At 44.5% G+C, this 27116-nt stretch overlaps 1 protein-coding gene and 1 pseudogene across 2 annotated transcripts in view; both read left to right on the top strand.

The window, feature by feature from the left end:
* The window catches only part of LOC122942325 (pulmonary surfactant-associated protein A-like), a 125168-nt gene extending 99982 nt beyond the window's left edge, over positions 1-25186 (top strand). For both annotated transcript variants that reach the window (XM_044299884.1, XM_044299883.1), the window contains exon 5: positions 24718-25186. In XM_044299884.1, the coding sequence (XP_044155819.1) occupies positions 24718-25091 (374 nt within the window). In that variant the 3' untranslated portion in view covers positions 25092-25186. The remainder of the gene's footprint in view (positions 1-24717) is intronic.
* LOC122942861 lies at positions 9684-9781 on the top strand (annotated as a pseudogene).
* Positions 25187-27116: the final 1930 nt, after the last annotated feature.

Below are 27116 nucleotides of genomic sequence, written 5' to 3'. Positions count from 1 at the left end.
CAGGTGCCAACTGCTGCGTCTTTCTGCAGTGTGCAGACTGAACAGGAGGTCAGGGATCAAGACTGGGTGGAAGACGATGCAGGGGACGATGAGGTCCTAGACCCCACATGGAATGAAGGTCGTGCCACTGACTTTCACAGTTCGGAGGAAGAGGCAGTGGTGAGACCGAGCCAACAGCGTAGCAAAAGAGGGAGCAGTGGGCAAATGCAGAACACCCGCCGCCAAGAGACTCCGCCTGCTACTGACCGCCGCCATCTGGGACCGAGCACCCCAAAGGCAGCTTCAAGGAGTTCCCTGGCATGGCACTTCTTCAAACAATGTGCTGACGACAAGACCCGAGTGGTTTGCACGCTGTGCCATCAGAGCCTGAAGCGAGGCATTAACGTTCTGAACCTGAGCACAACCTGCATGACCAGGCACCTGCATGCAAAGCATGAACTGCAGTGGAGTAAACACCTTAAAACCAAGGAAGTCACTCAGGCTCCCCCTGCTACCTCTTCTGCTGCTGCCGCCTCGGCCTATTCTGCTGCTGCCGCCTCGGCCTCTTCCTCCGCCTCTGGAGGAACGTTGGCACCTGCCGCCCAGCAAACAGGGGATGTACCACCAACACCACCACCACCACCTCCGTCACCAAGCGTCTCAACCATGTCACACGCCAGCGTTCAGCTCTCCATCTCACAAACATTTGATAGAAAGCGTAAATTCCCACCTAGCCACCCTCGATCCCTGGCCCTGAATGCCAGCATTTCTAAACTACTGGCCTATGAAATGCTGTCATTTAGGCTGGTGGACACAGACAGCTTCAAACAGCTCATGTCGCTTGCTGTCCCACAGTATGTTGTTCCCAGCCGGCACTACTTCTCCAAGAGAGCCGTGCCTTCCCTGCACAACCAAGTATCCGATAAAATCAAGTGTGCACTGCGCAACGCCATCTGTAGCAAGGTCCACCTAACCACAGATACGTGGACCAGTAAGCACGGCCAGGGACGCTATATCTCCCTAACTGCACACTGGGTAAATGAAGTGGCAGCTGGGCCCCAGGCGGAGAGCTGTTTGGCGCACGTCCTTCCGCCGCCAAGGATCGCAGGGCAACATTCTTTGCCTCCTGTTGCCACCTCCTCCTTCTCGGCTTCCTCCTCCTCTTCTTCCACCTGCTCATCCAGTCAGCCACACACCTTCACCACCAACTTCAGCACAGCCCGGGGTAAACGTCAGCAGGCCATTCTGAAACTCATATGTTTGGGGGACAGGCCCCACACCGCACAGGAGTTGTGGCGGGGTATAGAACAACAGACCGACGAGTGGTTGCTGCCGGTGAGCCTCAAGCCCGGCCTGGTGGTGTGTGATAATGGGCGAAATCTCGTTGCAGCTCTGGGACTAGCCAATTTGACGCACATCCCTTGCTTGGCGCATGTGCTGAATTTGGTGGTGCAGAAGTTCATTCACAACTACCCCGACATGTCAGAGCTGCTGCATAAAGTGCGGGCCGTCTGTTCGCGCTTCCGGCGTTCACATCCTGCTGCTGCTCGCCTGTCTGCGCTACAGCGTAACTTCGGCCTTCCCGCTCACCGCCTCATATGCGACGTGCCCACCAGGTGGAACTCCACCTTGCACATGCTGGACAGACTGTGCGAGCAGCAGCAGGCCATAGTGGAGTTTCAGCTGCAGCACGCACGGGTCAGTCGCACTACAGAACAGCACCACTTCACCACCAATGACTGGGCCTCCATGCGAGACCTGTGTGCCCTGTTGCGCTGTTTCGAGTACTCCACCAACATGGCCAGTGGCGATGACACCGTTATCAGCGTTACAATACCACTTCTATGTCTCCTTGAGAAAACACTTAGGGCGATGATGGAAGAGGAGGTGGCCCAGGAGGAGGAGGAGGAGGAGGAGGAAGAGGGGTCATTTTTAGCACTTTCAGGCCAGTCTCTTCGAAGTGACTCAGAGGGAGGTTTTTGGCAACAGCAGAGGCCAGGTACAAATGTGGCCAGCCAGGGCCCACTACTGGAGGACGAGGAGGACGAGGATGAGGAGGAGGTGGAGGAGGATGAGGATGAAGCATGGTCACAGCGGGGTGGCACCCAACGCAGCTCGGGTCCATCACTGGTGCGTGGCTGGGGGGAAAGGCAGGACGATGACGATACGCCTCCCACAGAGGACAGCTTGTCCTTACCCCTGGGCAGCCTGGCACACATGAGCGACTACATGCTGCAGTGCCTGCGCAACGACAGCAGAGTTGCCCACATTTTAACCTGTGCGGACTACTGGGTTGCCACCCTGCTGGATCCACGCTACAAAGACAATGTGCCCACCTTACTTCCTGCACTGGAGCGTGATAGGAAGATGCGCGAGTACAAGCGCACGTTGGTAGACGCGCTACTGAGAGCATTCCCAAATGTCACAGGGGAACAAGTGGAAGCCCAAGGCCAAGGCAGAGGAGGAGCAAGAGGTCGCCAAGGCAGCTGTGTCACGGCCAGCTCCTCTGAGGGCAGGGTTAGCATGGCAGAGATGTGGAAAACTTTTGTCAACACGCCACAGCTAACTGCACCACCACCTGATACGCAACGTGTTAGCAGGAGGCAACATTTCACTAACATGGTGGAACAGTACGTGTGCACACCCCTCCACGTACTGACTGATGGTTCGGCCCCATTCAACTTCTGGGTCTCTAAATTGTCCACGTGGCCAGAGCTAGCCTTTTATGCCTTGGAGGTGCTGGCCTGCCCGGCGGCCAGCGTTTTGTCTGAACGTGTATTCAGCACGGCAGGGGGCGTCATTACAGACAAACGCAGCCGCCTGTCTACAGCCAATGTGGACAAGCTGACGTTCATAAAAATGAACCAGGCATGGATCCCACAGGATCTGTCCGTCCCTTGTCCAGATTAGACATTAACTACCTCCCCTTAACCATATATTATTGGACTCCAGGGCACTTCCTCATTCAATCCTATTTTTATTTTCATTTTACCATTATATTGCGAGGCTACCCAAAGTTGAATGAACCTCTCCTCTGTCTGGGTGCCGGGGCCTGAATATATACCAATGGACTGTTCCAATGTTGGGTGACGTGAAGCCTGATTCTCTGCTATGACATGCAGACTGATTCTCTGCTGACATGAAGCCAGATCCTCTGTTACGGGACCTCTCTCCTCTGCCTGTGTGCTGGGCCTAAATTTATGAAAATGGACTCTTACAGTGGTGGGTGACGTGAAGCCTGATTCTCTGCTATGATATGAAGACTGATTCTCTGCTGACATGAAGCCAGATTGTCTGTTACGGGACCTCTCTCCTCTGCCTGGGTGCTGGGCCTAAATATATGCCAATGGACTGTTGCAGTGGTGGCTGACGTGAAGCCTCATTCTCTGCTATGACATGCAGACTGATTCTCTGCTGACATGAAGCCAGATTGTCTGTTACGGGACCTCTCTCCTCTGCCTGGGTGCTGGGTAGTGTTGAGCGCGAATATTCGAAAAGCAAATTTTTTTCGCGAATATCGCAACTTCGCGATTTCGCGAATATTTCGAATATAGTGCTATATATTCGTAAAAACGAATATTCGTTTTTTGTTTCCCCCCCCCCCCCCCACAAAATTACAGTACACATATAATTGATTGTTTCCCAAAGGTCCAACAGCTCAGATCTTACTCACATTGCCTAGAAAGTGATTGAGGCGCGAATCTTCGTAAGGCGATTTTATTAGCGCACATGCGAATATCGGCACGTCCCAGAACAGAGGCAAAGGGCTTTGCATTCATACATTAGTGAATTGAGTTGCGAATCTTCGTAAGGCGATTTTATTAGCGCACATGCGAATATCTACACTTGTCCCAGAACAGAGGCAAAGGGCTTTGCATTCATACATTAGTGATTGAATTGAGCTGCGAATCTTCGTAAGGCGATTTTATTAACGCAAATGCAAATATCTACACTTGTCCCCAGAACAGAGAGGCAAAGGCCTGTGCATTCATATAGTATAGCACCATATTCGCGAATACGTAGAACTTCGTAAAATTCGATTTACGAATATTCGTATTTTTTATTTTACTTTCCACCTTACAGATTACATTGATCTGTACTCTGTCAACTACTGTCATCACCCCCCACTGTATCTCGATTGATTCCCAAAAGTCTCACATTCCCTAGAAAGTGATTGAGGTGCGAATCTTCGTAAGGCGATTTTATTAGCGCACATGCGAATATCTACACTTGTCCCAGAACAGAGGCAAAGGGCATTGCATTCATACATTAGTGATTGAATTGAGTTGCGAATCTTCGTAAGGCGATTTCATTAGCGCACATGTGAATTTTGCATAGCATATGTATTATGCGATGCGAAAATTCGAATTATCGCATATGCGAAATAATAACGAATTTGAATAATCGCGAATATTTTACGAATATTCTTTCGAATATTCACAAAATTTCGCGAATTCGAATATGGGACATGCCGCTCAACACTAGTGCTGGGCCTAAATTTATGACAATGGACTGTTGCAGTGGTGGGTGACGTGAAGCCTGATTCTCTGCTATGACATGCAGACTGATTCTCTGCTGACATGAAGCCAGATTGTCTGTTACGGGACCTCTCTCCTCTGCCTGGGTGCTGGGCCTAAATATATGCCAATGGACTGTTGCAGTGGTGGCTGACGTGAAGCCTCATTCTCTGCTATGACATGCAGACTAATTCTCTGCTGACATGAAGACAGATTCTCTGTTACGGGACCTCTCTCCTCTGCCTGGGTTCCGGGGCCTAAATATCTGAGAATGGACTGTTCCAGTGGTGGGTGACGGGAAGCCAGATTCTCTGCTATGGGACCTCTCTCCAATAGATTTTGGTTCATTTTTATTTATTTAATTTTTATTTTTATTCATTTCCCTATCCACATTTGTTTGCAGGGGATTTACCTACATGTTGCTGCCTTTTGCAGCCCTCTAGCCCTTTCCTGGGCTGTTTTACAGCCTTTTTAGTGCCGAAAAGTTTGGGTCCCCATTGACTTCAATGGGGTTCGGGTTCGGGACGAAGTTCGGATCGGGTTCGGATCCCGAACCCGAACATTTTCGGGAAGTTCGGCCGAACTTCTCGAACCCGAACATCCAGGTGTTCGCTCAACTCTACCAAGAACTATATTGATGATCTTAGGATGGACCATCAATATTAAACTGGTTGGGATCAGACTTCAGCAGACCCACTGTTTGAACGGCTGTGGTTAGAGTTACTTCATTGTTTACGTTGTTCTGTATCCAGGAATGTCTTACACTTATTAGCAACCATTATAGGTAATGCACTTTTCTTTCAATGTTTTTATCCATTGGATAAATTGAAGTCAGACCATCAAATAGGCTTATTTGCCACCAATTTTACTCTTTGTTTCCCACATAATTTTAATTAACAACATGTTATATTGGATATACTTCTCAAAATAATAAATAGGTTTTCTTCTCAATATTATTTGAAAAGGAAAGGAATATAGTTGTATGTACTACAAAGAAGCTACCCTGCCCTGTATTAGTTGACATATTTGCATCATATAGCCTATTCATATGGGAATTCTGCTGGGTGTCCAACACATTACGGTCTACTCTCTATTCTGCAATTAAAACTATTTCCAATACTAATGTATTTTGATGCATCTCTTCACCACTGCCATCTTATGCACCACAATTATCAGGAGGCGCACAATTATGGTGATCCATCTGTGCATGTCTATGTTTGAGAACTGAAATCTATGCATGCAAGGGAGCATACTTAGATTTCCGTTATTATCTACCGCAGTTTCCTGGTATAGATCAAAATAAATATGCTGGGCGACCTACTGTATGGCTAGACCCACAGGGCCCAGTATTTGGCTCGCTTATAACAACTGAGAAAAGTAAAAGGTAGCAAAGCCAGCATGAAGCACAGAACACTCAAAAACCCCATACAAATAAACAGCTCCAGTCCCATGCAGTAACAAAACCTAAATAGCATCAGGAGAACCTCCAACCCCCATACACATTTCTTGCTCCTTGCTTCAATCTGGCTTTTATACCTCCCATTTAGTTTTATTGCTCTATTATTTTTTTACTCCTTCCAGGCATGTACAGTACTTTTTTATATACATTATAGGCATTTACCAATATTCCACACTCTGCCGACCAAAATTCCCAAAAGTTTTTTTTTTCTTTCTGTTTGGATTTTTACAAGAAATATATTGTATTGGAATTTGGTTTACATTGTATTCTAAATTACTATACTACCTTGTTCCTATACACTTGTGTAGGAACGAGCCATCGCATTGAAGTGGAAGGGCTGGCTTTTAATTACACATGCTCACAGCTGCAATGAGGGCAGCCTTCTTTTCAACCAGCTTATTGGCAGGGATGCCCGGGTGTCAGACACCACCGCCAATCTGATATTGATACCTATCCTGAGGATAGATCATCAATAGTGTTGAGTGAATCGAGCTTCGGATCCAAGATCCAAAGTCGATTCATTCAAAACTTTGTTTTAATACTGTGCAGCATTAAAATGTATGGGCTCTGGAGCAGTGAAATTCGTTATCACCAAAGTCTCTTGGGGAGTGATGAGCGGACTGGTGGATGTTCGGGCTTGATTGGTTCGACCGAACTTCGTTTTAAAGTTTGGTTCCGGCACATTGAACCCCATCGATGTAAATGGGGACCGGAACTTTGGGGCTGAAAAAGGCCTGCAAAATAGTTATATAAAGGGCTAGAAGCCTGCAAAAGGATCCAAAATGGGGGTAAGAGCAGTAAAATTGCCCTGCAAACAAATGTAGCTAGGGAAATGACTTAAAATAACATACATAACAAATGTGGGGGTCCGAGTGGAGGAGGAAGGGGACGTGAAGGTGTAGGTGGAATAGGCGGAGGAGGAGGGAGAGGAAGCCAACACTGTTTCTTTTTTTTTTTTTCCATCTGTACGTCAGTTCTGTGTCAGGTTGCTAAGGGCCACGGAGTGACAGTTTTGTGCTTGTATGTCCTGGGTAAAAACTGCAGCTGCTATGCAAAGTTCATCGAGTGCAATGGTCCTTCTCCTCCGCCTATTCCACCTACACCTTCACGTCCCCTTCCTCCTCCACTCGAACCTCCACCTCCTGGCTCCAAATTATTGTCTTAGATTGGCAGAGTAGAGAAATATACCCGCCACACCCCAGAAAATGGTTAAAGGTCACTTACAAGACAATTATTTTAAGCTAGGAGGTGGAGGTAAGAGTGGAGCAGGAAGGGGAAGTGAAGGTGTAGGTGGAATAGGGGTAGGAGGAGGGGGAGGAAGCAATGTGCAGCAACAGGCCAATGCATAACAACAACAGGCCATGGAGCAGCAGCGGAGATTACAGGCAGAGGATAAAAAGAGAAAAATACGTTTTATGTGTCCAACAACAGCCCTGGCGCAGCAACAACAGGCCATGGCACAGCAACAGCAGGCTTACATGAAGGCCCAGGCGCGGCTTTGATAAGGACAGGGGTCCCAGGTGTGGCTTTGAGGATGAACATGGCCCTAGAAGAGGCTCCTTTCCATTCCTGAAGTCAGCCTGTGTCTCCCTCTTGTGGAGCTTCTGAACTGGATTTGGGAGCGATAAAGTTGTCCAGCATTTTCTATGTATCAGCAGCCAGGCCCCCTGTCTGGACAATAGACGCCAGGTGTCACAAGGGGCTAGTCAGTGGCTGAACAATGGGGCCTGACATCACAGTCAAGAATGCTTTTTTTTCTTCTTTTTTTCTACTTCCTTCTCCTTCCTCCTGTCTTTCTTTTTGCCCCCCATTTGATGTTATGTACATGCAGTGACCAGGAATGGGTACGCTGACACCACTTTAATGCAGTGGCCGGGTCAGGTGGATAATATATCCTGTATTTGTCATGACGCCAATTGCAGCGTGCGCAGGGTACTATCCCAGGGCCCTTCCAAGGTGTTATAACACATGTCCCAGATTAGGAATGCCAGAGTGGTGTAATGAGCTATAATGTCTCTATAGGATAGTGATAATTGTGTCACGGTGTCTCCTACCTGGGTACAGCCAGGCTCACTTGCAATGAATTTGAGTGTAGTGATAGTAGGAGTAATAGAGGAACTTGGCAGAATAAATTATGCCTAGACCTTTAAATGAAGTTCAAACGTTTCTTTACTTGAAATAACTTGCATCCAGGCGGTATACAGCTTTGGTCTCTTGGTCTCAGCAGGTTTTGGCAATAATTGGCAGGAATGAGTACTTCTGCTTTAAATGTGGACCTTGCGGGATAAAAAGTCTTCTTGGTAGCTCTTTAACTGTGGCAGGGTTAGCTTCTGCACTTATCTGTACCTTCTCCTGATTGGGTACAGACTAGCTGAGGAGGAATTGGCTTCTTCTAGGGCTGGATTTATCTCACGGGTTTGCAGGGGATGCTTTCTTCCTGGAACTCTGGAGGTTGTCAGTAGTTTCTGCTTTTCTTCATTCAGCTGAGCTGAAGGTGCTCAGACTGGATATATGACTGTCCTTGCAGTCTATCCTATGCAGGGAGTCTCCTGGACACTATCACACAGCCTTTCTCAACAGGGGTGGCTAGTACAATTACCTTCTAACTTCCTTCTCCACCCATGCTGCAGGATTTGGGACCAGCCCACTTCTCCACACACAGGGGGAGCTAAGCTGGAATAATCCTTTCCAGCTCAGATTTACTAAACACTAAACTTGTACCTTCCAATGTGTTGCTGCCACCTACTGATAACCAGGCAAATTACATGAACAATTGCATTTAACATGGATTTATATGCAAATTTGTGAAAGACATGAGCAAAATCCTATCAGATGACAGTATAAAGGCTCTTAGAAGATAGTAGCGGGGTAGAGACGTGCAGTAACACAACTCTGGGGTGTTACATACATGTCACTCATGCCTTTTCCACTCTCCCTCTTTATCTTTTACGAGTGAGTGAGTGAGTGATGGATGGGGAGGAGGGTAGAGAAGCTTTGGCAACAGGACGTACGTGTGAGGAAAAGGGAAAGTGTACCAGGCGGGTGGTGTTATGCAGATTGGAAACCTGAAGAGCATTTTCATGAGAGCAGAGCGGCGGACGGATGATCTCCCTGTTTTGTGAGAGCAACATGCCTCCTGGAATGGGGCTGGGGCCTGGAAGCTTTCGCCTTGAAAAGTGTTCTTCTTCGGCGAATGGCGGCCTCGGCGCCGAACCCTTTTCAGGATTATTGTTTCTCGGCCTTGTAACTCAGATCACCTGTAGTATCTGTTTGTTTATTAAGTAAACTGCTCCATAGCCTGTTGTTGTGCATTGGCCTGTTGTTGCTGCTCATTGGCCTGCACCAGCTGCTTCATAATTTCCTTTATTGCACTCGATGAACTTTGCATAGCAGCTGCAGTCTTAACCCAGGACATACAAGCACAAAACGGTCACTCTGTGGCTCTCAGATGATTGTAAGTATTCATTAAGTGCTGCCTCGTGGCCTGCGCTGCGTCACAGTACTTGTAAGCAAGTATTTATGTTTGATGATTTGATTGTAATAAAGGTGTTTTCAGTTAAACAAAAAAATCTGTTTGTCTCACAGTACTAATGTGTCTTCAGACAGGTAAACCAATGGGCACAAGCACTTGTCATGGATGGCCATCAAGAGACGCTTACCCATCCAGTCATTCATGCACGCCCGCAACCTGTGCAAAACCCGCTACTGCCCCAGGTGCCCTTTCAGAGATTGCTTCTCGGCCTTTTGGCTAAGATCAAGTGTAGTATCTGTTCTTACCAATTCCTGGTGGACAGAGCCCTGCCAGGATGTAGAACAGAGAACCACACAGCATCCCTAAGGTGTATGGCTTCAGCCATTAATGCCCTATCCTAGGTGACCAAGAGCTCTGCTGGATCTAAGCCAGGAGCTAAGATGTTTGAAATCCCAAGGTGCAGAAGTGCCCCAGGAGTGGCGACCCTGGGATGCCTGAACACACTGGTGGTGAGAGCCCAATGAGTAATTGCACATTTGCACACACTTCACTTTCTCACATTTTGAGCGCACACACCTCTATTCTTTGCCCGGCCGTCAGGCCTAGCGTAAGGAGGAGGAATTTTTATAATTCCGGCCGGATGCCCGGGCTGAGTCTCAGCATACATTCACTATTTATAAACGTAAACTTTTTTTTTGTTCACTGTGTGTTCACTTTCCACATTTGTTTGTCACAAGGATTTCTTGGGTTGCAGTGCCTTTACGGGTACCCCCCTAGAGGCCTAGGGGTGTGTGTGGCCATAAGGTTCCACAACCACCTAAAAAAAAAAAAAAAATTGCGCAGACCTAGTTGTTGAAGCTCCATTTCGACACCTTGGGTGGCAGCCTAGGCGAAAGCCGGAGCACAGACTAGGCATACCCTCGGCTTCGGCTGAGGGTTGTCTTGGCGTACTCCCGGCTTCGGCTGTGGGTTGCCTGTTTTGTCTCGATCCCTTGCAGGAGCCTTCTGGCCCGGAGGGACTGGGAAAGGTTTATAGGGGCGCTTCTCTTATGGAGAGGGCCTGTGATGGACTATAACCTTGTGCACATTTTTCTGGGGCACGATGCGCAATTTTGTTGCACGGGTGTAGAAAGCACGCTCCTTGGGCTTAAAAAAAATCTGTTTATTAAGTACTAAGTATGTATGTTTGATAATTTGATTGTAATAAAGGCATTTTCTATAAAAAAATTAAAATATGTTCGTCTCACTAATGCCTTCAGACAGATTAACCAATGGGCAAAAGAACTTGTCATGGATGGCCATCCAGGGAAGCTTACCCATCCAGTCATTCATGCATGTCTGAAACCTGTGCAAAACCTGCCACTGCCCCAGGTGCCCTTCCACAGAGGAAGGGTCGGTTTTACACAAAATGTGGCCCTGGGCAAAATCAAAAGTAGGGCCCCAAATCTTGTATTCATGTACTAACAACACAGTTACATTCTGTCGATTCCGGCCCTCCCTCACAGATTTACACCCCATAAAGCTTTTCACACAGATCTGCACCCTGATGGCCCCAGAATACACCACATGCCCCCTCATGAGTTTCCCTCACTCACGGCATCTGAGTGTATTAAAAACCGAAAGCACAGGCTTCCTCTTCAGGCGATCTTTCCCACATCAGAAAATCGGGGAAATCACCCTGTTCTAAAAATGAGCCGCAGCCTGTACTTGGCTTCCAGGCTCATTGTTAGTATATTCCAGTTCAGGCAACCAGATGGCCACACTGAACTGTGATGTAGTTATTTCTATACAGAATAATGGAGCAATTTTCATTATTCTGTATAAGTTGCAATCTGATGATTGCAAGTTGTGGTCCACTTGGGAACCTAACAAAAAGTAATAAAAAAAAAGTAAAAAACAAAAAAATAAGTAAAAAAACAAAAAATAAAACAACTTAGAATGTAAAATCACCCCACTTTCCCCAAAATAAAAATAAACAAAAAGGAAAATAACATTATGGGCTTTGCCGCATGCGAAAACGCCCGTACTATTAAAATATTAAAAAAAGTTAGGCCATATGGTGAATGGCGTAACAGAATTTTTTTTTTTTTAAAAAGGCTGATTTGCTATTTTTTCATAACTTTATCTCCCAAGAAAATTGAATAAAAAGTGATCATACACACCCCAAAATGTTATTGTCAAAAATGACAGATCGTCCTGCAAAACATTAGCATCTCTGTTAAAATAACTATAAAAAAGTTATGGGGGTCAGGATATCTATTTTTTAAACACCTCTGTGGGGATTCAAACTCGCAACCATCTAAATTGAAGGCAAGAACCTTAACCACTGAGCCATAGAGCTAAATGCTTAACTGTTCTTGAAAAAACTTATAGAAGTTTCTCTTGCATTAGGTATTCATATACAGCAGAAGTATCTTATTTCTTATTTTTTTTTGTAATTGTAAAAAAATCATATAAATATGTCATTACTAAAAAATATATATATATATAAAAACATACTTTTGATATATATTAATGCATAATGCATTAGAAACTGCTATGAGGGTTTTTAGCCATAATACAGGTACAGTAATTTAACATACATAGTAATATAGTAACATAGTTTATAAGGCCGAAAAAAAGACATCTGTCCATCCAGTTCGGCCTGTTATCCTGCAAGCTGATACAGAGGCAGGCAAAAAAAAAAACTGTGAGGTAGAAGTCAATTTTCATCACTTAAGGGGAAAAAAATTCCTTCCGACTCTAATAAGGCAATCAGAATAACTCCATGGATCAACTACGCATCTCTAGTAGCTATAAACTGTAATATTATTACACTCCAGAAATACATTCAGGTCCCTCTTGAACTCTTTTAGTGAACTCACTATCACTACCTCCTCAGGCTGAGAGTTCCATAGTCTCACTGCTCTTACAGTAAAGAATCCTCTTCTATGTTTATGTACAAACCTTTTTTCCAGACGCATAGGATGTCCCCTTGTCAGTCACAGTCCTGGGGATAAATAGATGATGGGAGAGATCTCTGTACTGAGCCCTGATATATTTATACATAGTTATTATTAGGGTTGAACGAACCCGAACTGTAACTTTGCAAGTTCGGGTACCTGAAGTTTGGGTTCGTTGTTCGGGTGATTTTATTATTTTCCATCATAACAGAAAAAAGAAAGAAGAGGATACCGGCTGCGGGAACAAGTAGATGAGTTGAGTTTTAGATTTTTTTTATTTTATTATTTTTAACCCCTCAATTACCATTTTATTTAGCATTCTGTCTTAAGAATGCTATTATTTTCCGTTATAACGTAAAATAATAAAGTGAAGTTCGGGTCCTTAGTGACTTTAATGGGTTCTGGGTTTGGGGGCAACCTATTGATGCAACCTATTATCTTATTGGTCTTGGCAGCAGCTGCCATCTGCAAGCCTTCTACAAGATCATTAATAAATATATTGCAGAGAATAGGGCCCAATACTGACCCCTGGGGTATTCCACTAGTGATAGTGACCCAATCTGAGTGTGTACCATTAATAACCACCCTCTGTTTTTTTATTACCGAGCCAGTTACTTACCCACATACAGACATTTTCTCAGATTCCAAGCATTCTCATTTTATATACTAACCTTTCATGCGATATAGTGTCAAATGCTTTGGAGAAGTCCAGATATACAACATCCATTGATTCACTACTGTCAAGTCTAGAACTTACCTCTTCATAGAAACTGATTAAATTAGTTTGACATGACCAATCCCTCATGAAGCCATGCTGATATGGCATTATTTGCATTTTTTTTTTATTGAGGTACTCCAAGATAGCATCTCTTAGAAAACCTTCAAACAGCTTACCCATGACAGATGTTAAACTTACCGGCATATAGTTTCCAGGCTTTGTTTTTGGACCCTTTTAAAATATTGGCTCCACATTTGCTATGTGCCAATCCGGTGGAACTCTCTCTTTCAGTATAGAGTCCTTAAATATCAAAAATAAGGGTCTGGCTATGACATTACTTAATTCTCCTAGGACTTGGGGGTGTATGCCATCTGGTCCTGGCGATTTTTCTATTTTAATATTTTTAAGCCGCCGCTGTACTTCCTGGGTCAGACAGGGCACTTTTAATGGGGAATTTATATTCTGCATTTCATCTGGCAGTTTATTTTCCTCAGTGAATACAGTGGAAAAAAAATATTTAATAGCTTTGCTTTCTCCTCATCACTCTCTGCAACTTCCCCTCATTACTCTGTAGAGGGCCGACACCTTTAGAGTTATACTTTTTACTATTTATATAATTGAAGAACATTTTAGGGTTAGGTGGCTGCTTTTATTTGTTTTTTACATATTCTATTTTTTTTCTTATAGTTTTTCAGTGCTGCCTCGCTACCCTCTGTTTTAGTGATTTCAATGCTTTCTTTTTGTCATTTATTGCTTTACAGTTCTATTTTCTTGTTCCTTAACCTTTTATTCCCATAAGGTATGTACCTCTCACAATCAGATTTTAGGATGCTTTTAAAAATATCCCATTTTGTGGCTGTATTTTATTTGTGAGGCCTTTGTCCCAGTTAGTTAGGCCTATGGCCCCTCTTAGTTGGCTAAATTTAGCTTTTTTGAAGTTTGGTATTTTTGTTTCTTTATAGCTAATTGGTTAGGGTTCTTGTCTTTAATGTAGATGGTTGTGAGTTCTGAATCCCCACAGAAGCATTTCAAAAATAGATGCTAAATAAAAATAAAATTCTTAGGGTGTCCCGAACAGTAAAAAGTTTGATTTTATTGAAAAAAAAAGGAGCAAAATGTAAATTATCAAATAACACCCATATTAATCCACACCAATCTTTTTAACTTTAACCAGTATTTTTTATTTAGAAAGGTGGCAACCCTAGCAGCACCCCTGCTCAGAACCTCTATAGGCCCACTCACTGCATCAAGCCCAGCCTCAGTAAGCCTCATCAGGGCTCACTTTGTAAAAAAAAAAAGTGAACAGGCTTGTTTCTGCTGCTCGCACAATCTCTCCAGCATATGCAAGGTGGAGTTCCACCTTGTGGGAATGTCGCATATAAGGCAGTGAGCGGGAAGGCCAAAGTTACACTGCAGCGCAGACAGGCGAGCAGCAACAGGGTGAGAGAGCATACAGACGGCCCTCACTTTCTAAAGTAGCTATGATATATCAAGGTAATTTTTAAGGAGCCTCTGCATCACCAAATTCAGCACATGTGCCAGGCAAGGGTTAAGCGTCAAACTGGCTAGGCACAGAGCTGCTATGAGATTTCGCCTGTTGTCACACACAAACAGGTCAGTCTTGAGGCTCAGCAGCAGCAACCACTTATTGGTCTGTTGTTCCATGCCCGCCCACAGCTCCTGCGCAGTGTTGGGTCTTTCCCCCAAACATATTAGTTTTAGAACAGCCTGCTGTCGTTTTCCCCTGGTTATGCTGAAGTTGATGGTGCAGGTGTTGCGCTGATGTGATGAGGAGGTGGTAGAGGAGGAACTGGAGGATGAAGCGGAGTAGGAGAAGGAGTACACGGGGAACTGAGAAACATCCATCAATCTTCGGTGGTGTTAGGACGTGCACTAAACCGATTTCCGCCTCAGGCGCAGCCACCACTACATTTATCCAGTGGGCAGTTAGGGAGATATAACGTCCCTGCCCATGCTTACTGGTCCATGTATCAATGGTTATATGGACCTTGCCACTCATGGCATTGCGCAGTGCACACTTGACTTTTTCGTGCAGGGCAGGGATGGCCCACCTGAAAAGCAGTGGCGGCTGGGAACCATGTACCGTGGTACAGCTGCCGTCATGATGTTTGTAAAACTGTCCGTCTCCACCGGATGGAATGACATCATTTCAAAGGCCAGGAATTTTAAATGCTGGCATTAAGGACTAGGGCTCGTGGGTGGGTAGGTGGGTACTTTCTCTTTCTCTCCAGTGTTTAGGGGATGGACAGCAAAAAGCTTCCATGAGACAGTGTGGAGATGCTTGTGACGATGGTGGTGGTGATGGTGTTGCTGTGACATCCTCATTTTGAGGGGTGGCAGGTGCCCCTGTTTCTCCAGAGGGGGAGGAAGAGGCCGAGACTGCAGAAGAAAAGGGAGCAGAAGGAACCTTTGGCATTCCGTGGTTCTTGAGGTGTCTACTCCACTGCAGCTCATGCATTGCAGTTAGATGCCGAGTTATGCACTTGATGTTTAGGTTTAGAATAGTGATGAGCGGCAGGGGCAATATTCAAATTTGCAATATTTCACAAATATTCGTCATATATTCAAAAATATTCAAATTCAAGATTATTTTCTTGATGTCGAAAAATCGGCAATGTAATATTTGTAGTAATTAGCATACAGAGCAGGAGACTGTAACTGGGGCAAAGCGGGCGAACGGAGCGGCACCCAGGAATAATAATAGATGCAGGGAGATCTCTGGGCGCCGCTCTATGTAGCCTGGTAACTTAACTAAGTCCGGACCCATGAAATGTCGTCTTTAACACATAATACAGGAGGCAGGTGCCGGTAGCAGAATCACATAGCCGGCACCCTGCCTCTGACAGGGAGCTGCGATCAGCGGCAGTTAACCCCTCAGGTGTGGCACCTGAGGGGTTAACAGCCGCTGATTTGCTGCCAGTACCCACCTCCTGTATTAAAGGTTAATTATCATTGGTCGCACAGTGCGCCTCCTCCCCCCCCCCCCAGTATTAGAATCATTGGTGGCGCAGCTCCCCCTCCCCCCCTCAACTACCCCAGTATTAAAATCAATGGTGGCAGTGGCCACAGAGTCCCCTCACCTCCTCTTATTGGTGGTGCAGTAGCAGCTTCCGATCAGAGCCCCAGCAGTGTAATCCTGGGGCTCCGATCGGTTGCCATGGCAGCAAGGAGGCTACCATAGTCGGCTCCCTGCTGCTGTGTGCACAAAGCACAGAGCAGCAGGGAGAGTCTAAAGTCCTAACCCACCAAAATATTAAGTAAAAATGACATATAAAATATATAAAAAATAAACAAACATATCACATATCGCCACGTCCGAAAAGTACAAACTATTAAAATAGAAAAAATAAATAAAAAAATCGGAATGCACGTGGCTTTTTTGTTTTATTTTTTTTGCGTGGCATCGGATGCCATCGAGTATCGCAATACTTTTTTATGGTATTGAAATCAAATAAAAAATTTGGTATCGCATCAACTCTAGATTGCTGTCACATGTACCACACAGCCAGTACTTGCCAGATATTCCTGCAGCTCCTTTAATGTTGCTGTAGGCCTCTTGGTAGCCTCCCAGACCAGTTTTCTTCTCGTCTTTTCATCAATTTTGGAGGGACGTCCAGTTCTTGGTAATGTCACTGTTGTGCCATATTTTCTCCACTTGATGATGACTGTCTTCACTGTGTTCTATGGTATATCTAATGCCTTGGAAACTCTTTTGTACCCTTCTCCTGACTGATACCTTTTAACAATGAGATCCCTCTGATGCTTTGGAAGCTCTCTGTGGACCATGGCTTTGCTGTGGGATGCAACGAAGAAAATGTCAGAAAAGACCAACTAGAGCAGCTGACCTTTAGGTTAATCAGAGGCACTTTAAATGATGGCAGGAGTATGCTGACTCCTATTTAACATGATTTTTAATGTGATTGCTTAATTCTTAACACAGCTACATCCCCAGTTATGCAACCACATTATTTTAGTTTTTTTTTCTTCCATCCATCTAAAAGATTACAGTTTATTTTTCAATTGAGTGGTACTGTTTATAGGTCACATTAAAGGTGGAAAAAGTTCTGATATTATTTATCTTTGTCTTTTTACATCACAGAAACCTGACATTTTAACAGGGGTGTGTAGACTTTTTATATCCACTGTATATATAAGTAAATTTTTATCTAGTATTCTTTTTTTTGTATCTGCAGTAAAAAAATTTACTGCAGTGTCAGCACGCTGTACCAATAAGTAAAACATTTTTTACCGGTCGCTTTTGTGCTTAGTTTTCCTTTTTTTGGGGGAAGGTGAAAAAAATATATTTAGTGTTACATATAAATAAATTTTAGTTAGGTAGTGTTAGTGTAGATTTTTGCATGCATATACTATCTGTGCGTGCATGCGTCCTGCACCTGCTGAGCACTGATCAGAAACTTAAATTGTTCTGACTGCTCTACTCAGTTGATTATGCAGATTTTTTTTTCTTTTTCATGTAGGTATATATATATATATATATATATATATATATATATATATATATATATACACACACACATACACACACACACACACACACACACACACACACACACACACACACACAGTATAATTAATACCCCAATAAATAAATAAATGGCCTGTCCATCCCAACAAGTATACACAGCTGAAGAGGCATATGCCTTTACCTCTGATACTGAATCTGCTAGTGAGGAAGAAGAGGATGCCACATTCCTCTACTCCTTTACCCCCTCTTCATCATCATCATGATGAGGGACCCTCTAGAAGGCGCCCCAGGGACCCTACCCCCTGACTATTATCAGCCCCAAATTCTGGATTTTGAGGGCAGATCCAGAATGCAGATAGATTGTGCGGGATTCACTGAACTCGATTTTTTCAAAGTCTTCTTTGAAGATTTTGTAAGTTTAATGGTGGCCCAAACCAATTTATATTCAAAAAAAGTCATTGCTCATATTCCTACATCGCCATATGCTAGACCCCTAGGTTGGACCCCAGTAAATGCAGCAGAGATGATGAAGTTTTGGGGACTCATGCTGCATATGGGCATTGTTAAGTAGCCAAACGTTAGACAATATTGGAGTTTGGACATTTTCTACCAGACTCCAATTTACAGTAACACCATGACTCGGAAGCGATTTGACATTGCAGTGCCCACCCCATAATGATCCGACATTTGACCATCTGTTCAAGGATAAGCCTGTCCTTGACCACTTTAACACCAGGTTTGCTGAGGTGTACAACCCTATTAGAATGACTGTGTAGATGAGTCCCTATTACTTTTCAAAGGGAGGGTTAGATTCTGCTAGTACCTGCCTAGCAAACGGGCAAGGTATGGCATTAAGATTTAAAAACTTTGTGAGAGTAGCGCTGGGTACACCCACAAGTTCCACATTTATGAAGGTAAAGATTCCTAGATAGAACCCCCAGAATGCCCCCCCCCCCCCTCATCCTAGGAGTTAGTGGGAAGATAGTGTGGAACTTGCTGCACCCACTGCTGGATAAGGGTTACCACGTGTGGATAACTATTATACCAGCATACCCCTATTCATGTCCCGAACTGCCAGAGATACAGTGGCTTGCGGCACAGTGCACAAAAATCAGAGAGGCCTACCTAGATCCCTAGTAGGGCAACCACTTAGAATGGGTGAAAGCAGGGCTCTCCTCCATGAGAACATGCTGGCGGTTAAGTACAAGGACAAGAGGGATGTCCTTTTACAGACCACCATTCACAATAACACCAGCTCCCCTACCATAACCACTAACCTCCAATCTAGTTTGTACCCTGGACTACAACAGGCACATGGGAGGGGTTTATCTTTCAGATCAAGTTCTGAAGCCCTACAGTGCCATACGAAAAACAAAAGTGTGGCACCAAAAGCTGGCTGTGCACCTCATACGTGCTATTTCAATCTGCAGGTCACACAGGAACATTCCTTCAGTTCCAAGAGGTGGTTATCAAGGCTCGAATTTTTCAAAGTCAGGCCAGGGAGGGTCCCAGTACTTCAGGAAGTCATGGTTCTTGTGTTGTACCAGGGCAACATTTTCCAAGTCAAGTCCCCCAGACAGCAAAGAAGGGAAGGACCCAAAAAAGATGCAGGGTGTGTTCCAAAAGAGGGATAAGGAAAGACACCCTTTACCACTGTGAAACCTGCCATGAAAAATCTGGCCTGTGCATGCAGGATTGTTTCAGAATCTACCACTCATCCATGGAGCATTAATTTATTTCATCCTTTATGTACCCTGTAGTTTTACCACCTTATATTTCTGATTTAGTTCGCATAGCTTACATATCAACTTTTCACCAAAAAGTTTAATTTCTGTGAAACACCTGTTAGGTCAAAAGGGCCCTTTCCACCTCTTACGGGGGTGCACTTTCCACGATGGGATCACCTCTTGGGGTTTTTAATTTCTGTGGACCTCAAGAATTTTTTTAATGTGACATGGAACCTAAAATCCATGTCTGCCAATTCAGGCCTGCCAGAAAAGTACATCTTTTACAGCAGGCTACAAGCACATATGAGGTGTTTCCTGAAGGGAAGAAAACGGGGAACAAAACGTGGGGTGCATTTTCTCTTTTAACCCCTTGTAAAAGTGAAACATTGGGGTCTGCTAGTAATTTTTCATTCCCTTACGTCCTACCAGCAGCACAGATGGGGTTAACTACCCCCCCCCCCCCCCCCCCCGTGGACTGGTATGACCGGCGGAAGTTTAATAAGCCCAAGTAACAATAATAAACATTCCTCTGTTGTTTTTTTGGGGGGAAGCATGTATTTGGGGCGGAGCCTCACCTATTTTAGGAGCCTCTGTTCTCATGCTCTTCCTCTGGCAGCACATGCTTCTCTTTAAGCTAGCTCCCAGAGCCCATCTAGTACATTGTACTCAGATTCCATTGCTACTAGCGGTTGCTTTCTGGCGTTTCCCTCGGTGGGCTTACGTTTTTTTTTTTTTTGTATTCTTTTACTGGTGGTAGAATTTACTAATTCTTAAATTCTTTACAGCTATGGCTTCACCTAGAGACCACCCGGATTAGCGGAAATCGGTTTTGAAGAGGAAACATCTGGCCTGTTTTGACTGCAGCACTCTCCTGGATGAGAATTGTCCCTATTCCAGATGCGTAGTTTCGGTGGTGGCAGCTTTGAGACTTCAGGGACTGACCATAATTCCTTATCTGAACGATTGGCTCCTAAAGGCCTCTTCAGTCCCAGTCCTTTCCCATCATCTTCATATTGCTATCCCCTTTCTGGTCTGCCTAGGGTGGATCATCAACTGGCAGAAGTTGAACGTGAGCCCGTAGACTTCGGTAACCTACCTAGGGTTTATAGTCAACTCCGTTGGGATGTCCCTCCAGTTGACTCCAGAAAGAAGAACTTGGATTCAGGACCTGGCAAGGTTCTAATCTGTTCCTCGTCGAGTTCCTATCCGGACTCATGAAGATGTTGGGGCTCAGATCAGCGGCTGCGGATGCAGTCCCTTGGGCTTTGTGGCACCTCCGCCCTCTACAGTCGGAGGTACTTTCCAAGTGGGATGGAAGCCCTGCTAGATTGGCTAGATTCCCAGTGCTCCCTGTCTTGTCAAACTCAAAGCTTCCTGAGATGGTGGTTCCATCTCCCGGGCGGGAAGTCTATAACCCAGCCATCCTGGGTCATATTGACAATGGACGTGTCCCAAGTAGGCTGGGGTGCTCACCTAGACGATTCCCCAGTCCAGGGGACTTGGTCTCCTCAGGAGCGGCTACTCTCTTCCAATCTCCACGAGATTCGAGCCATCCGGCTAGCCCTCCTTCACTTCGCCCCCGAATCTGGGGCAGGGCAATGAAAGTACAGTCAGACAATATGACTGCGGTTCTGTACATCAACAAGCAGGCTGGCACAAGATCTCTACCCCTCCTTTTGGAGATCGTGATGATTCTTCGGTGGGCAGAGTCGAACCTTTCCCACCTGTCTGCCATCCACATTCGAGGTTTCCTCAATATGATCGCAGATCACCTGAGACGCGGTCTACCGACGATGGAGTGGTCCTTGCATCCGGAGATGTTCAGGCAGATAGTTCTCAAGTGGAGTTTGCCAGAGGTAGATCTCATGGCAACGATGTTCAATGCCAAGGTGGAGAGGTTCTGCTCCCTTTACAGGGAGGACAACCCCCTGGCGATAGATGCTCTGTCAATACCGTGGAGGTACAGGCTGGCTTACATCTTCCCTCCGTTTTCCATGATACCGAGGGTATTGATGATATCATTCAGATGAGTCAAGGGCATTATTGGAGGCTCCCCCCTGAGCAGATCCTGGTGTATTGGGACACTCATCTCTGCCCAGATTTAAACAGATTCAACATGACAGCCTGAAGGTTGATCAGTCCCTTCCCAGAATAAAAGGGCTCTCAGAGTCGGTCCTGAGAACATTGTTACATTCAAGAGCAGACTGTACTAAAAAAGCCTACTCCAGAATCATGAGGATATTCTTGTCTTGGTGTGCCTCTAAATAGGTGGCGTTTTCAGATCTGCCCCCTCTCTGCGATACTTAAATTCCTGCAGGACGGCCTTGACAAACGCCTTACTCCATCTACTCCGAAGGTCCAGATTTCTGCCATTTCGGCCTGCCTCAACAGATCCTATTCTCGGGACCCACTCAAACGCTTCCTCAAAGGAGCTGAAAGATTGAAGCCTACAGTACTGAAGCCCATCCCTCAGTGGGATTTATCAGTTGTACTCAAGGGGTTAGCATCTCTCCCTTTCCAGCCTTTGGAGGAGGTAGATTTGAAATTTGTGACTTTGAAGTTGGGCTTCCTACTGGCGGTAACCTCGGCAAGAGGGTCTTGGAGCTTCAAGCTTTCTCGGTCCACGAACCCTATACAATTTTTCTACAAGACCGGGTTCTCCTAAGATTTCTTCCATACTTCAGGCCCAAGGTTCCATCATTTCAAAACTTCAACATAGTTATTTCATTGGCAGTTTTGTATTCTCTTTCTACCTCCTCCAGAGATCCAGTCAAACATCTGTTGGCTATCTCGAGATGCCTCCAGATCTATGTGGATAGATCTAGGGAGTTCAGGATAGATGAGAACCTCTTTATCCTGTTTGCCGGTAAGTTTAAAGGCCGTAAGGCGTCCAAGACTTCTATTAGTCGCTGGATTAAGGAGGCCATAAGAGTCCTTCGTTTCTCAGGCATTCGATCCTCCAGAGTTTGTGAAGGCCCATTCCACTAGGGCCGTCTCTACTACTTTTGCTAATAGAAGTCTCCTTCCTATGGATGTAATCTGTAAATCTGCCCCCCGGAGCTCTGAATCAACCTTCATCTCCCACTACAGACTGGACGCCAGGGTAGCTGAGTTTTTGGCCTTTGGGAAGACCATTCTTAGTTCTGCCAGGCATGAGGGCCCTCCCTAGGGGTTCTTCTTGCTATCTCCCAATCTGTGCTGCTGATAGAAATTAATAATTCCCTTATATCCTAACGATAATTTGTTTTCCCTTAGTCCTAACAGCAGCACACAAATATCCCATCCTAGTAAAGTTATTTTTGCTATAAACACAGTGGGCTGGGGGGCGTTTCCCTCCTTTTGTAAGGGAGTAAAGTTTATTATTGGTACTTGGGCTCATTAAACTTCCGCCGGTCCTACCAGTCCACGGGGGGTAGTTAACCCCAACTGTGCTGCTGTTAGGACTAAGAAAAAACTAATTATCGTTAGAAATTAATGATTTTCACAGCCGTGTGCTTTTTGTAACACACAGGGGGTGGGGTAGTCACCACGAGCTCCACCCTCACCCCTGTCCCTGCCTACTTGCCTCGCAAGTCCTAGCGACAAGGGACAACTGGTCGACAAACTCTTAGCTAGGATAGTGCAAGGGAGACAAACAACAAATAAACAGAAAGGTCAAACAAGCCATGTCAAAACCAAGAGAGCAGAAAAGGTACCGGAGGAGCAAGCAGAGAATCGTCAGGACAGAGCGAAGTCAAACCAGGAGAGCACGCCAAGACCAGAGGATGAGACGGACAGGAAATTGGAAGCCAAGCAGAAACAAACAAACCAGGTGAGTATCATGCAGGAAGAACCTCAATAAAAGGCAATATGTGGCCAGCAGATTGCCTGTTTAAATAGTGCACTAGTGGAGTCATGTGACGTGGCCAGCGTCACATGAGTTCTAATGCAGCCCATACAGCCAAGCGTCGATTAATCAGCTTGGCACTCAGCCACAGGAACGGGCGACGCGGGGTGCGCTGATGACGCGAGCACGCCTCGGTAGTCCCCGCCTCCTGGAACCACCCACAGAGCGCATCGTGACACTTTTAAATGTCTGCCATCGTTTCTGCCATCTGTGAGACACCTGTTTACTGAAAAGTTCCCTTTCAACCCCTTAAAATGTTCGTACGGTGGTGCACTTTCCAAAATAGGGTCACATATATATATATATATATATATATATATATATATATATATATATATATATTTCCTAATTTCCCTGGTTCTTTTCTGGCCCTTTGTTTACATGCAATAAAAACAATCTCTGCCCCTCCACCTGCACTGCTAAGAGAGTGGCTACAAGAGCTGCCCTGAGTGACATGTCTGCCTGCTGGGAGACTCTGCATAATGTTATATGTGTAGGACTACAAGTCCCAGCTGTATAATGACACTGCTAAGGGAGTGGCTACAAGAGCTGCCCTGAGTGCCAAGAAGAATTAGCAGCATGTTGTATGTGTAAGACTATAAGTCCCAGCTTTACAATGACACTGCTAAGGGAGTGGATACAAGAGCTTCTCTGAGTGCTGAGAGAATCAACAGCAACTTGTAAGTGTAGAACTACAAGTTCCAGCTGTATAATGACACTGCCTATACACACAGGATCTTCCCCTACCTTCTTGTGCAATGCCCTCTCTAGTCCTTCAGCTCCTGTGCCCAGAATTGTCACTGTTGCAGATACCCAATGTGTGCAGCTGAAGGGGTTAAGAATCCTAGCAGAGAGCAGTGAAGGGGGGGTGTGGCCAGCACAGTGACATCTCGTTTACAGGCTTGTAAACAACCTTTATCAGAGCAGGGAGAGAAGCTGACATCACAGGTCATGGACCCTCAGTGAAATCTGAGAAACCAGCCACTGGAGATAGTGAGTTAATTGGAAAGCTGTTATATTTGCCCCTTTAAAGGATATATATTTAGAATGTGTATATATATTTTGTTAACATATTAAACTTAGGCTTGAGCTTAAAGGTTTAGGAAAAGGGTAAAGATAGCAGTAAAAATAATGTTTTGTTTTTTTGTTAGAGCCAAGTCATCAATTAACCTCTGATAAAATGAACCCCCAAGTTCCGGTATTAGCACATTATTGATAGTAAATTTCCTGAGAGAATGGCACTGAGGTTCAGATGCTCTGATAATAGCATCAGCCACAAATGCTCACATAACAGCAATAATCACAAATAACCCATATACCAATGACAGCCACAGACACCCCATAACAGTAACAGTTATTAATCACTCATCATCTTTCTCTTACCATTCCTGAACCTTCAATGCTGAGCTGCCTTATTTATCCTTTTTTACATTTTTGCAATTTAGAATTTTACAGCAAAAAAAGTTTATGTTGATAATTGATGTTTATTTCATTGTTCCATTTCTTTCAGCCTTAGTGTTTGCTAGAGGGGCCATTGCTGGAGAAAAAATATTTGTTACAAGTGGGAAACAGCTAACATATGATGAGACAAAAGCAATATGCCTGAAAGCTGGTGGCCAGTTAGCCACACCAAGAAATTCAGAAGAGAATAATGCTATTTTAAATATTGCACAGAATTACAACATGTTTCCATTCCTGGGAATCACTGACATTCAAACAGAAGGTACTTTTCGATACTCAGATGGAAATTCAATTACTTATTCAAATTGGAATATTAGAGAACCCAATCAAAAAGGAGAAGAAGACTGTGTTGAAATGCAACTAGATGGGAAGTGGAATGACAGACGGTGTGAGGAAAAGAGACTGAATGTATGTGAATTTTAACATCAAAATGAATGTTGGGATGATAGAAATTCAGCAATCATTCTTTTTGTTTAATTGAGCAAAGTATTTACCCAATAAAGTTGCATTCACTCTAATACCATTAATATAATATCTAACAAGCAATAAACACTTTGTTATGTGTGATGAATGATATAAACTGGTTGATGATATAAGCATGATTTTCATGACTGGCAGACCGACTGCATTGTGTAGTATATTGTACGTGATCAAAAGGGGAACATTGGCTGCAATACACAGTCACAATTGCGCTCTAACAGTAGAGGTTAGAGAAAATTATGATCTCAGACATTCAATACACTGTATGTCACAATTAGAGATGAAACAAGTATCTAAAAAATTCAATTTGCACTTTTTGCTGAATTTCACAAAAAGATTTGATTCGATCTGAATTTATTTGTGACCAATCGAGTTAAAAAACAGCTATTTCCTGGCTGCAGAGAGACTGTATAGTGGTATAGAACACTGTGCATTGCAGAAACAGGCATAGGGAATCCGCTGTGCTAGTGATACAATACTGTGAATCAGTATGACAAGCAGGTGACAGGCATCACTCTTAGAATCACTTCACTTATTTGGTCAGTTTTGGCCCCAGTAAGTGTGAACTTAGCCTTACAGGTCAATGTTAGCGCCAGGTGTAAATAACCATGCAGTGGCCCAAGATTCTACTATAAAGCGAAAGAGTGCAATTCTTTTTACACTGTCATCAGCTGATGCCATATAGATTTCTACAGAACCTGTTACATGCTGACAGAGTGGAGAGGGTGTCAGCAGTAAGTTTGTGTTAACATCACTGTTTATTTTAACCTTCTTCTCATCCGTCATAAAAACAACCTAAAAAAAAGGGATCCTGTCTTTTTAGTATCCCCCTTCCCACGGTCAGCATTTGGTCCGTAATCCATCAGTATTGATAAGGCCAAAAAAAACAGGAGTGGATCCAAAACAGATGACACATGATTGGAAAGTTTGCATGTATTCTGTATTTTGTACCCACTCCTGCTTTTGGCTTCCAAATCATGAGCACATCCTGCTACAAAATAGGGACTGAGTGACACAGACCTTACAGATGCTCCAAAGAGCGGATCCGTCATATATCTAATTGTTCCATCCTTCTGACAGATCAGAAAGGTAAAATAAATGGTGATTGATGGAAAAATATTTCTTTAAATATATATTATATATTAGGAGTTAATTAGGAATGAATTCTTGCAAGAGATCGCAAACTGCAAGATATCTGGGTTAGCGATCTTTAGAATATTTTGTCTTAGTTTCCTGTCTTAGTCTATAGAAACATTTGTTATATGCCCTATATAAAACTGCACGTAAGCCAAATAGACAGATCAGTTATTTTCTATTATGCTGATGGCAGAAGCGTTATAATTAGAGGTGGGACGAAGCTAATTTTTTTCTAATCCGAATCCTAAAAGGTTCTCAAATATATCGAATCTTTTGAATCTCGAATCCTACGAATCCTGTACATATGAATTGTCCAAGGATGTGCTGTCCAGAAACAATGGATCTGTATGGGGATGAATGATCACAGACATGGTACTAGAAAATCATCCCCATACAGAGGAAAGGATCACTACATGTAAATGCAGCTTTCACCTCCTCGGAGGAGCAGGCAGTTACTTCCCAAAGTTCCCAATAACTGCCTGTAATGAGGACCACAGGCTTGGTCTATAGGACAGCCTCAGGTGTGTGCAGTCACAGTTAGACTGCACCCTCTGCATGTCTCATAAGAGAGGGACTTCTTGTGTCCACAGAAAAGTGACAAGATTATTGGGAAGTGCATTGGTACTATGACCCCCATCATCAGCTTGCACTCACATACTGTATCAATAGACAGCAGCAGACCAGCGCAACACAACTAACAAGAAGTCACTACTACTACTCCAACCCTCTCCTGACAGCATGTTCGGTGCTGTAGTTTCAAGAGGCTGAACTACAGACTTGCTATGAGACGTAAAGCAGTTCAGTGAGTGCAATGAGAAACATAGGAGAACA

Source organism: Bufo gargarizans, chromosome 6, assembly GCF_014858855.1.
Source record: "Bufo gargarizans isolate SCDJY-AF-19 chromosome 6, ASM1485885v1, whole genome shotgun sequence".
NCBI lineage: Eukaryota > Metazoa > Chordata > Amphibia > Anura > Bufonidae > Bufo > Bufo gargarizans.
This window is presented reverse-complemented; position numbering and strand designations above follow the sequence as displayed.